The sequence below is a fragment of the Uloborus diversus genome, chromosome 10 (assembly GCF_026930045.1).
Source record: "Uloborus diversus isolate 005 chromosome 10, Udiv.v.3.1, whole genome shotgun sequence".
Taxonomy (NCBI): domain Eukaryota; kingdom Metazoa; phylum Arthropoda; class Arachnida; order Araneae; family Uloboridae; genus Uloborus; species Uloborus diversus.
The window spans coordinates 85,687,206-85,700,171 of NC_072740.1; the positions used below are offsets into that span (position 1 = coordinate 85,687,206).

The following is a 12,966-nucleotide window of genomic DNA, read 5'->3' on the forward strand; positions in this document are numbered from 1 at the left end:
GCTATATTTCAACTGAGTATACCTTCAAATCGGGAAAGTTGCAAAAGATTAGACCCCCCCCCCCCATCATTAGATTCAGAGTGTTTGATATTTAAAAAAAAATTTCTTTTTTTTTTCTGGAAAAAGAAGTCTTGTTAGAAATTTTTACAACATTTATTGTTGTCAGGTGGTTGGATGAGATCTGTAAGTTTAACATTCTTTTATGCTTTTATGAAATACCAGCGATTTTTAATACTTTTCATGCATTACAAAAAAAAAAAAAAAAAAAAAAAAAACAGATTAGCTGTTTTAGAAATATACAAGTGAGAGTACTTTTATTGAAAAACTCTTTGATTCAAAAATAGAAAATTTGCTTAGAAACTTTAGGATATGATTTCAAGATTGCTGTAAAAATATGAATTGTTACATTAATATTTGAGCACCATACAACTAAGCATCACACAATCATTTGCAGGAACTATAACTTCAACAGTTTTATTTGAACGAAGGCCATATGACTTGTGTCTGAAAATCTCTGTAATTAAGTAATTTTTATCTTCCTTTAACCCCAATTCCAGTAAAGAAAAGGAAACTGTGGCTTTTTTATTATTCTTGCGCATGTTGATGAACAATATTGCAAATGAAGTATCAGCTTCAATAACTGGGGTTATTTTTCTAACCCATATATCCACTCCATTATCCTAAAAAGACAGAGGTGAAAAAGAACTGAATAAGATTGGCATATATATTCAAGAAATTTTTAAGATTACAAATGTCTTTCAAAGCAACAAAAATAAGAGTACTCTTAAATTTTAACTTTTGAGGCACTCAGAGCAAAATCAGATCAAATTCATAAGTTATAGCTCAGAGACAATCAGATAAAAGTAAATTAACACTAGTCGAGTCCAGAAGTGATTTAGACTATATTTTTTTTATTGAAGTATAAAAACTAACCTAAACATGTAACATAATTTGGAAAATCAGGAAAAACAATATAAATGGCAATTCAAATTCAAATTAAAAATAGTTTTGGACTTGATCCGCTTTCGATCTAAACGCCTCACTTAAAGTTTTATATATATATATATATATATATATATATATATATATATATATATATATATATAATTTATTTTCATAGTTATGCAGAACTATTACATAAACAAAAGTGAATTTCACTTAGTAATGATTTCAAGTAAAATTTTACAAATACATTTTTCTTAGAATCTTTTATCTACAGTGGCTCCCAGAGAAGGGTTCATACACTGATGATTTTCAATAAAATACGCCCCTATCCATTGGTTAAAATTCATGTTTTGGAATAGGTATTTATTTATAAGATGTATGATCTATTTTCAACAAGACTACGTGAAAATTTTTAATAACATAATAAAATTTTATTTTTAAGAAATCAACAATCGAAAAGTGTCAAAAACGTTATCTCACAAAAGTCTTTGTACACTTTGAAATAATCTAACTTTTTACTAAGTTATTATTTAGTAGAATATCATGTAGTATCAACAACAGCTTTCAAATGTCTGGGAATAAATTTCAATGCTTTTTCTTTCCTTTTTTGTGAAATTTCTGAGTAAGTGTTCAATATCACTTCGAGTCTAACTCTTTGTCGTTCGATTTTCATTTCAATGCTACATTTTTGTAATCTAGCCTTCAGATTTTTCTAAATATGTTACATTAATCAGTAAGTTATATTCAGTAAGTTACTGCCCTATAGCCAGCCCCCCCCCCCAAGGCTACATTAAATACATCGGCAAGCTCAGGCTGGAATGACTGAGCTGACGGTGTATTTCATGTATGTTACATTAAGTTTAAATCTGGCTATTGAGGAGATATTTCTAAGCTTAAGGACAATTTTTGAGGCACCAGACGCGAACCTTGAAAACCCTTTGCTTCTATTCATTATCTGGATAAAAAACAAAGTTGTTTCCGATAACCAAGTTTTGAGCTAATAGTTTAATATTGTTTTTTAAAAATATTAAAATGAGCAGCATGATTCATTATTTCATCAAAAAATTCCAAACGACCAAGTCCTGATGCTGATATGCACCCTCACACATGAACACCTTCACCTTCCTGATTAACTGATCCAATTAAGTTCTTAAGATTAAATTATTCTTTTTTTCTGCTTGTACTATTTTATAACATTGGAACCAAAAATGTTGAATTTATTTTCACAAGTAAAAAAGACATTCCAAATTGTTTCGAGCTTATTTAAGCCAGAACAGCTCAGTGGTTAGCGCGATCGGCTGGAAAGCGAGCCGTCGAGGGTTTGAAATCCAAGTTGGGCAAATTTCCGATCAATATTTACAGTTGACACTAACAAGACACAAGTTATTATACAGCTATAGGATTTTGTATTTTCCAGGGAGGAGGATCTATTTCAGTTGAAAAAAATTAAAGCAACTAAAGCTCCGGGACCAGGTAATATTTATCGAAAAATTTTAGCTGAATGTGCAGAGGAATTAGTGGATGTTACTTTAAACATTTCCAATGCTTCTTATAACTTGGGGACAGTGCCAGAGGACTGGAAGCTGGCTAATATAACTTTACTCTGCATGAAATGGTCTAAAGGTAAAGCAGGGAATTACAGCCCTGTAAATCTGACTTCAGTGGTTTGTAAGATTTTTTAAACTTTGATAAAAATTAAGATTATGAACTTCTTAGAGACAAATAGTCTGTTGACTTGTTTGCAGTATGGTTTCAGGAAAGGTAAATTATGTGCTACTAATTTATTGCATTTCTATGCACCTTGGATTTAGATAACAAAAAGTGTGTGAATGTTGTTCATATTGATTTTCAAAAAGCTTTTGAAAAGGATGCAACCACATGTTGTTCGTCTCAGCAAACTAGCTACTATAGGAATAGGAGGAAAAATCTTACTTTGGTTTAGGAATTGGCTGACTGAAAGGAAACAAAGAGTAGTTGTGAGAGGAAACCATTCTAAATGGAGTGATGTTTTAAGTGGGGTTCCTCAGGGATCAGTTTTAGGGCCTCTTCTGTTTATTATTTTTATAAAGGATATTGATGAAAGTATTTCTGGAAGCATAAATTGTTTTGCTAAAGATGTAAAAGTTATGGGGATTTTAGGGAATGAGGAACAAGTAAAACAGATTCAAGAGAATTTAGATCATATTACTAAGTGGGCAGATAATTGGGGTATGGCAGTTAATGAAGGGAAATGTCAAGTGCTACACTTAGGTCATAGAAATAAGCATACAGGTTATTATTTACAGGGTTCGGTCAATAGTCAGGCAGAAAATGTTACTGATCTGGGTATCTCAATAAATCAGGATTTCAAGTTTAGTCAACAGTGCAGCATTGCAAGTAACAAAGCCAACAGAATGCATGGGTTTATCTAAGAGGTTCTTCTGACGTTATATAGGAGTTTAGTAAGACCTCATTTGATGTATGCTGTTGAGTTTTGGTTTCCTTATCTCAGGAAAGATATTTCTGTATTGGAAAGGTTTCAAAGAAGGGTTACTAGACTAGTAAGAAGACCTTTGGATTTAGACTATGATAACAAACTTAATAGGTTTAATATCTATAGCCTGGAGCAAAGGAGAGCCAGAGGGGACATGATTCAGCTATTTAAATTTATCAAAATGAAAGATGTTAACAGGTTAAATTTTCTCACAGAAAGTAAGACAAGGGGACATTGGAGTCTTAAGCAATTCAAGTCTTAGGCTAACCTGGAAATTTAGGAATATTACTTCTTTAGTAGGGTGGTGGGCACTTGGTAATGAGCAAGGGGGTGGTTAGCTTTAAGAAGGATATTAATCTTCATTGAGGACTTATAAACTGACTAGGACCAGCCCAGCTGGGCCCAAAGCTTGTTGCTGGTCATCACATTTGTATTTGTATCATTGATTTTGCGACGGAAAGTGTAAGCTTTGGTTTTTCGCACAGACAAAACTTTTTCTGCGGGAAGAGCTCTCATTTAGTCAGCTAGTCAGAGAACTCAACAAATAATTTTTGGTGAAATTTAAACGCAAACCTTTCATTAAATTCAGCAGAAACTTTTACAGCAGTCAAATGTGTATTTTTCATAATTTTTTTAACTGTAAATCACCGATGACGTTTTGTTAACTTTACCGGTTGAACCTTTCTTACCTTGTTTTCGATCCAATTCTATTTTTTAAAGCATTTTTTTGCCCACTTCACTACAGAATGGTATTAATTAACTAATTTAGTGATATTTTGAACCAATTTACAGCTACTGTGCTAAAACAAATCAAATTTCAAATGGTGTTTGTTGTTTTTTACAAATACCAGCCATTTAAAAATATTATGCAGAATATTAGGGAATAAACAAACCAAAAATTAAAGCCAGATTAGTTTTTAAGTGTTAACACAATGCAAAAATAATTAAAAAAAGATATATAATTTTAATCACAAATTTATTCGAAAATATTTTAATCATTTCAAAAAGAAAATTATTCAATATTTTGAAAAAACTAGTGGGTTTTATTTAGAATGACATAGGAATGATGTAAAAAAATATTGGACTTGATATTCGAATTCAGTTTCTCGTCATTTTGTATTTACTACAAAATTTCAGAGTGTACGAACACTTTTGGGAACCACTGCATTTCAGAAGTGTTAGAACTTAGATTAACATTTAAAACTAACGAACTCAAAATCAAAACAATCAATTACTTTATACATCCTCTTTCCAGGAATTCCAAGGGCATCTTGATTGATTGCAATAACATCCCTATTCAAAAGAATATTTCTAAATTCCGGCTTTATGAATCTTAAGTCATTTGACATCAGCAAAGGAGCTGGAAATATTGCCCAGGCAGCCATCTGAACTCGTGCTTGCCCAACATTAAGATGAAGGTTTCCAATCATTAGCTGCATAAAAATATTTTTCAAAGAATATCTATTGAATGATATATATATATATATATATATATATATATATATATATATATATATATATACTACAAACATTTATATGAAATAGTGGCAACATTAAGTCAGTTTTGAACTTTTTATTTTTGGTTCAAGTATTGAATGTGAGCTCAAATATCGATATAAAAGTTTCAAAAAATTAATTTCATCTGAAAAAGTCAATATATAAACTATAAAGTGATGTATTAGTGATAAGGAGTTTTTTAATGGAAGCATAAGGGATCTTTCTTATCAATGAACACTAAAACATAACATATTAATGAAAGAAAAATTAAATGCAAGTAGCACACATGCGTCAAAATAACATTGACATGACATGCATGAGTTAAATGTTAGTCTGTGCTGAGAATTTCACTTTTTTTCCATGAACAGATAACCAGGAAGTCGAACATAAATCATAAGAAACAAAAACCATGTCTGCTGAAAAATACTCGAAAGTTTAAAATGTAAAGCACAGAAAATATACCTAAGATCAAAATATGACTTAAATAAACTTCTAAAAAAATCTTTCCAAAGTGTCCTACATAGTAAATAACTCTGATAGATAGTGATGCAAGGTGAAACAATGTCACACTACCAAATTGATGCAATCTAATTAAAGGGAAAAAATATTTTCCCCCTAGTGCTAATAGAGTCCATAAGACAGTGAGCTCTTAAAATTGGACTGTTGTTTGAGGTTTGTGTAAAAGTATATGAAGACCATATCCACCCACTGATCATAAAAAGGTAGGAAATACAATCACATCTTTAACATGCGCATTGGACAGTCTAGGTCAAAAGCATGATTTGTGATGCCTGGGACAATACTTGTATGCAGAATTCCAGCTTTTATCCCTTAAAACACAGCTATTGCAGGTCATTTCTCTATATTCAGCCAACAAGCATCTAATTTGTTCTCTATTTTTCAAGAGCAGGCAAACTACTTAACTACTTTCAAACATCACTTAAATTGTGTCAGAATAAACAGAAAAACATTGATTGCAGTGAAGGTAACAGTGTGACAGGTAATGCTTATGCTTATAATAATAACTTTTACTTAAAAATCAAATAATTAATAGAAACAGTAGCCAAAAATTAAATAAATAAATGATGTGAAATGAAAAATAACACAATTCAAATTGTGGGCAAGTAAAATGAAAAGGAAAACAAAAACATTGCACTACATATAGTAACAGTATTAAGCTCTAAAGCAAAAAGAAAAATATTAATGAGATGAAATTTAATGAACATACAGAAATTAAATAAAAGGCAAATCAGAAGGCTCTTTGAAATTAAACAATAAATGGTAATGCATAATTAATAAACAACAACACACTCTAACTTGACAAAACAACAAAACAGTAGAATATAAGTTAATATTATTAGATTTAATTTATAAATCAACTAACTAGAACAAGAAAAAAAAACATTTACTTCAAAAGCAAATAATTACAATTGAAATGCATGCATGCAGAATGAACACAAAAAAACTTTATCTTCTGTCAATTAATAACAAATAATAATGTGTTCCAAAATAGAAATTTAACAAATCAAATCATTTTGTTTTCTATAGAGGATGCACTACTATGTCAAAAAATAAATAAATAAATAAATAAATAAAGTAAATAAATAAATGAAATAAAATAAGGTTCCAGAACTTGATAATATTAATCTACAAATTTTTGCAGAGCGTGAGCAAGGACTTGCAGATGTTACTGAAAAAAATTAACTCTTCTTATAATTTTGGAATGGCATCAGTAGATCTGATGGTTGCTATAACAATGCTGCTCTAAAGGATCCAAAGCTGAGACAGGTAGTTGTGTTTAACTCAGTAATGAGTAAAATTTTTGAAATTCTAATCAAAAGTTAAATTATGAACTTTCTGAAGACTAATGGTGGTTTTTGTTCAATGGTTCAAAGACGGCCAATTATTTTCTGTTTCTAATGGCCGATGGAAAACCTAACTAGGGAGGGCCAAAATACAGGTTTCAAACATTTTTAAAAGAATAACAAAGTATTCAGTACGTTGTAGAAACTAATGGCAAAGTCATATTTGAAAAAAATGAATGGATAAATAAATTTGTTAACTAAGGCCTATGATACATTTATATTTCTTATTTTTTTAATGAAAATGTTACGTTGAAAATCATAGCAAAGTAGAAAAAAATACAGGAGCCGTAGAAATATTTTTCTAACAGAAGAAAAGATGAAAGAGAAAGAGAGGGATATAAAGAAATGTAATGAAGAGTCACAACAATTAGACTAGTAGTTAAAAGCTCAACGGTAAAAACAGAAGTAAAACAAAAAACTAGAAATTTATTGTTTTTCAATCAATAAAAATATAAGGACGGAAATCTAAAATATTGCTGGTTAAAAACATAACTTTTAAATGTTTTTGGAAAAGAAAAACTCAATTAAGTTTTCCCACAAAATTTGTATCAAAAATAAATAAAAATAGGGTCACAGCCAAGGAGGGCCTAGAGAAGTGGTTCTTACTGAGTACCGTATATACTCGCACATAGGTCGATCTCGCATATAAGTCGACCCCCATACTTTCCAAAAACATCGCGAATTATTTTCAAAGAAATTGCAAAATAATGAACACATTTATTTACAAATAAAATAGGAATTAAGTAGGAAAACATTTCTAAAAGCCTTCAAACTCGGATTCCGAGTCGGACGCAAAAAAAAGTTCATTAAAGTCCGCTTCCGTCATCACCGCGTCATCGTATACATCGGCGGCTGCAGAATCGTCAATGATATCAGAGGTTGCGTTCGACGAACCTCGCCGGTCAACCGGTAAGTAACCAGTTACTAACCGCGGCGTTCTATGATCAACCGGTTACCACGGCGGTTACCATTCTAAGCATTTGATTGGTTGATTTGAGCATGTGATCATTAGCTGTCACGTGATTAACTAACCGGTCGCTCCCGGTCGTGCTCGTCGAACGCACTCTCAGTCTGAATGGCGTGACTGTTGACGATAAATATTTTCATACGTTTCACGATATTTGTTAATTGCTGATTTGATCCTTAATAAGGAGGAATAAAATTACCTTTATTTATGTGTATTATTTAGGTTTGATTAGTTATTATTTTTGAATAAGTTTACTTTTTCACACGATCAACTTATCAGCAACTACCTGTAACCGCACATCAGTATTTCTCGTAGCTTCCCAGCTCTCGTTGATCGGAAAAATATTTTCGGAAAATTTGACCCGCGTATAAGTCGACCCCCCTTCCTTTGATCTCATTTGTTGGACAAAATTTCTCGACTTATACGCGAGTACATACGGTATGCTAAAAATATTGTTAAACATCATTATTAGTGGATAATTATTGTTTGGTTAAATGAGCGAGAGTTATCTGAAAGATATTATTGGCTTGAAATAATAAAAGCATTTATGTAAATTTTTTAACATTTTAAATTCCTTAAATTAAATTTCTGGATTTCGCCTTCTTTAGTTGCTGTGGAGAAATGATTTTCTTAATTAGTTCATGTAATATAATCGGGAGAGGGGGAGTTAAAGGTAGAATTTAAGAAAATGTATTTTTTTTTTTTTTTTTCATTTTCAATTCCTAAAAAGTAATTAAAAAAAATACTGTGAAAGAAAACTTACAGCATGCAACCATTTTTCTAAGGCAACGAGCTATAAAATTATAAATAAGGATTTCAGCGATTTAGGCCGTAAGAGCGAGAAGGAAAAACATATATAATGACTTTTTAGAGATTTTAATCACCATACAGACCTTGAAATCGGCGTTTCCTGCCCTATTCTTATGACTGAGCTTCTGATGCAGTAATCTTCTGCTTTAATCTTCAATCAAGGGCCAGATTATATGTTAGAATATGCAAATATTTTTTTGTTTAGTGTTAAGTTAAAAAAGGTTGTTCGGGAGGAAACTATTTCGGAAATTTTATCTTGTGACACTGGTTTACCTTCGGCCTTGTTTTTTGCTCTAAATTGTTTAACTAATATGCTAATACATACTGTAATTATTTCAATTTAAGAGCAAAAAATTCTTAAAACTATTCTCAAAGTGAGTGTTTGATAAGTGTCTGCAATGTTGTGAAAATTTTGGTAGTGATCCGAAACGCAGTATATTTTCGTAACCCAAAACTAGTGTTGGTTCTATTACTGTTTGATTTCGAGCCTTATGCTGTACTTACTTTTAACTAAGCAGTAAAAAAATTGATACATAAAAGTTAAATTTTTTCCCCTGAAAAATATCAGTGATACATTGGCACTTAGATGTTTTTGAAGGCTGATTAGCCGATGTTTCATCCAAGTTAGCATTGGCCACCGATGCCGAAGGTAAAATTTTTGAACCGTTGGCCAAGTTAAATTTGAAAATAATTCTTATGAGGGGGTGGTGCATTTATAAGTCTTGCGGCGGGGGGGGGGGGGGGGGGGAGGCGCACTGAAGTCTATGGATGCAACTAATCACTGTATTATGTGTCAGAACATAAACATTTGAAAAGTTAGCTTTCATAACAAACTAACTTTCCTGCTTATTTAGACAAAGAGCTCTCTATGTTACAGAAATAAGGCTTTGTGTGCCCAATGGAGTATGTTCTTTTACATTCCTTTACACAAATGCAATTACAAGTATTGTTAGCATACAATTTACAAGATTTTTTAACTGAAAATAAAACTCATTTTGCTCTTTGGTGAGGGTTAAATTATCCTTAGATCATTTTTTCAAATTGTCCTAATATTTTTCATTATTGAATTAGGGTTTCGAAAATCATTAAAATATGTTTATAATTTAACATGAAGTGTGAAATCAAGCAAAAGTTGGATTTTAAAATTTTTAATATTTTACACAAGTTATTTTTTTCCAAAGAGGATCATTTTAGGCCACCTTCTCCTGTTCGGAAAACGAATATGAGTTTGTATAACTCGGTAGATTCCTCAACAAGTTTCATTTTAGACAGTAAATAAAGTTTTAAAAGTTAGCCAATACATCTTTAACAAATTAACATACAGCAGATAAAAAAATGCTTTTGAAATTAAAAAATCAACAGCAGCACTTTTAGAGTGGAAGCATATGTTAAATTTTAAATTAGTATAAGCCAATGTAACAGGCTTATTGGAAGGATACAGCATCAATACAGAATGATTTAAATGGAATGTTTCAGACACAGTGTAGCAACTAGAACTCAAGAGATCTGAAGTTTAATGGAAATAAGCATGGAAGCTACTATTTACAAGAAACCATCATTAGAAAAGCAGAAAGTTATTGAACTTTTAACTCTCAAACAAATGGCAGATACTGTGGTCAGGGAGACTAAATGCTACGTTTAGTGCAATTTGCTCTTTTACGAGAGATATTTGAGTGGTTTTAGATCACAGTAAGTTAATTTCTACTCTGGTTTTGAGTAATGCAAAATTGCACAAATGGTTGTATATTGCACACCTAATACAGCACTGCCATGAGTAAAAAATATTCGATTTTGAATTATATGCATGTCCTGGTGCATTTTTATTAGTTCTATTAGAATGCAAGACAGCCATAAACAAAAAAAAAATTAACCTTATTTTTGAGATGCATCAGTGTTACTAGTATAAGAATTTAAGCTAAGGCGCATTACATTAAAATTGATTTTTCTTGAAAAGTGTTTTTTGTAGATGTGGCGGTATTGTACTAGGTTACTAGGTGTACAATATGACCTACAAAAAAAAAATTGGTAGAAAAGCTAGGGTGGAAAAATATCTGTTACTGCTTAAGTTTTGAAAATCAGATTTTTTTTAAAAGGAGGTAAGGAAGATACATACTTCTAGAGACTTCAGATTAAATATCAGGGGAAAAAAGGACCAGTTATGAGATATGACATAGCGGGGTTTGAAATAGAGTGCGGGATTGCACAAAACGCGAACAAAATCGGCAAATCCCGCGCAATCCAAAGGTCCGTGCGGGATTCCCCCCCTTCCCGTAAATTCTTAAACTCGATAACGAACTCCAGACAAGGAAAGCGGAGAAGAGAAAAAAAATTTCTCCATGCCGTAGTATTGGCGAAGAGCGAACGATTTCCTCTCCCCTCCCGCCCCCACCAGCACAATCCAGATTTCCCCCTCTCATCAAACTTAGAGAGCAGCACTACAGGAAACGCCATGTCATCTTACAAATTTACAATATTTCATACAAATAAATAAGAGAGGTCATAGGTTACAACGTGTTTCTTTAAGCACTTGTCTCATTTTGAAATGCATCAAATCCTTTTTGCCATTTTGTCTTTGCGAGTTTTAACGTTGCATTTTAAAAATTTCAAACTCCTTTCCAATTCAAACATAGCTCTTATTTCATTTTGGAAAAATTTATAAATTTTTAATAAAGCGTCTGACAATTCAAAGCAATTAAAGTTACATCGACGAATTCAGATTCGCTAGCATCAATGAATTCAGATTTGCCGGAATTAACAAATTCCAATGCGGCGGCATCAACGAGTTCCGATCCGCCGACATCGATGAATTCCGATCCACCGACATCAATGAATACTGATCCTCCAACATCAACGAATTCGGATCTGCCGACATCAACTGATTCTGATCCACAGGTCGAAATGTGATCTGAAAGGTGCTGAAAACCACAGTCCATTTTCAACAGGTATAGGCAATTTTTTACTTTAACTTTTTGATCGTCAGAAAAAAAGTCTTTGCGCAGTAGCATTATTATTCTAATCAATGGGGACCGAAACCCATTCGGATAATTAGATCCAGAAAAGGGTCTATTAAAAAAATAATTGAGTGTATGTGTATGTGTTATTTAGTAGTAAAATATTTTATTAAAAATGAAATAATAAAATAAAATCACAAAATTACTGAATAATTATTTGAAAATGGGGTTGATATTACACTAAAAATATTATTACTTAAAAATGAATAAATAGAAAAATAAAATAAAAATGAATTATTGAAAAATTCTAAACAAATTTTCAGTACTTATAAAAATTCTCCCCAAATTCAAAAAATCTTCAATAGAATGTGCAGTAAAGGGGGACATTCCCCCTAGAAATTGAACCTTATTTCAAACTCTGCATAGCGTAGAGATACATTTACAGGTTTAAATCTTTTAATTGTCATAATTTTACAATAAGATATAAACAATATTAGGAACCATAAAAAATACCATATCCGGATCACTCCATCTTCCAGGACCAGTGAAATTTGTAATAACTGCTTGATTATCTCCAAAAAAGTTGATTGTTTCAGTAATGCTATGCCATGAATCTTGAATATCATGGAAGTTTCTCCACATATTGCAATAAGTTGAAATCAACTTATAATTAGGCTAAAACAAAGAAAAATGCAACTATAAAACTATATTATGAACAGTTTAAAGCATTTTATTTGCAACTGCATAAAAAAAATCAAAGAAATAACACCTCACACAGGCTCGGATCTATAAATTTTGGGCCCCAAGTCCTGTAAAACAAAATCTGTACGACCCCTTCCCAGAGGCCAACACTGAATATTAGATCAAAATACCAGCAGACGAAAAGTTCAAGCGACCGTTGCTAAACCATGAAAAATTAATATTGTTTGCTTTTAGTATCTTTATTTTTGTAAGTCCTAACAGACTGTGAGCACTGTGGGAATATTGACGGGTAAAAGATAATTTTACTCCATGGAATGAAAGGGCAGAAGGCTGACAGACTGCCCTGCGTGGTAAAATGAGGATCTGCGACATTGAAAATGACCAAGGAGGAATTTAAAATATTCGGAATTTCTGGCTTGAAAACACACTTGCATGCTATTAACCTGAAACATTCTTTCTTCTTAGTGGCATTAATATGCAAGTTGAGATGACACTTCAGAGTCTTGTCAAAGACTTTTCAGACAGTGCTCGAAATTAGCGGTCGTTAGTCGTATTTTGCAACTGTAAATTTCATTTTGACGACCGCGATTTGAAACGTAGTCGTCACTGTGACGCCTAGCTTTCCCCCCTACTTAGCTTTCACTTTCGGAAGATTTGTCTCCAAAAACACCTGCGTGCGTTGCGATCACGGCAAATTTCCTGGAAATATCGCTTTCAGTCGGAAAAGCTTGAACAATCCCCCCCCCTCCACCTTCG

At 32.1% G+C, this 12,966-nt stretch overlaps 1 protein-coding gene across 1 annotated transcript in view; it reads right to left on the reverse strand.

Annotated features, from left to right (window-relative positions):
- Window positions 1-255: 255 nt before the first annotated feature.
- The window catches only part of LOC129231582 (alpha-N-acetylgalactosaminidase-like), a 30,914-nt gene continuing 18,203 nt past the window's right edge, over window positions 256-12,966 (reverse strand). Inside the window, exons 5-7 of the mRNA XM_054865940.1 lie at window positions 12,022-12,183; window positions 4,654-4,851; window positions 256-680 (exon numbers count right to left, since the gene is read on the reverse strand). Of these exons, the coding sequence (XP_054721915.1) occupies window positions 408-680; window positions 4,654-4,851; window positions 12,022-12,183 (633 nt within the window). The 3' untranslated portion in view covers window positions 256-407. The remainder of the gene's footprint in view (window positions 681-4,653; window positions 4,852-12,021; window positions 12,184-12,966) is intronic.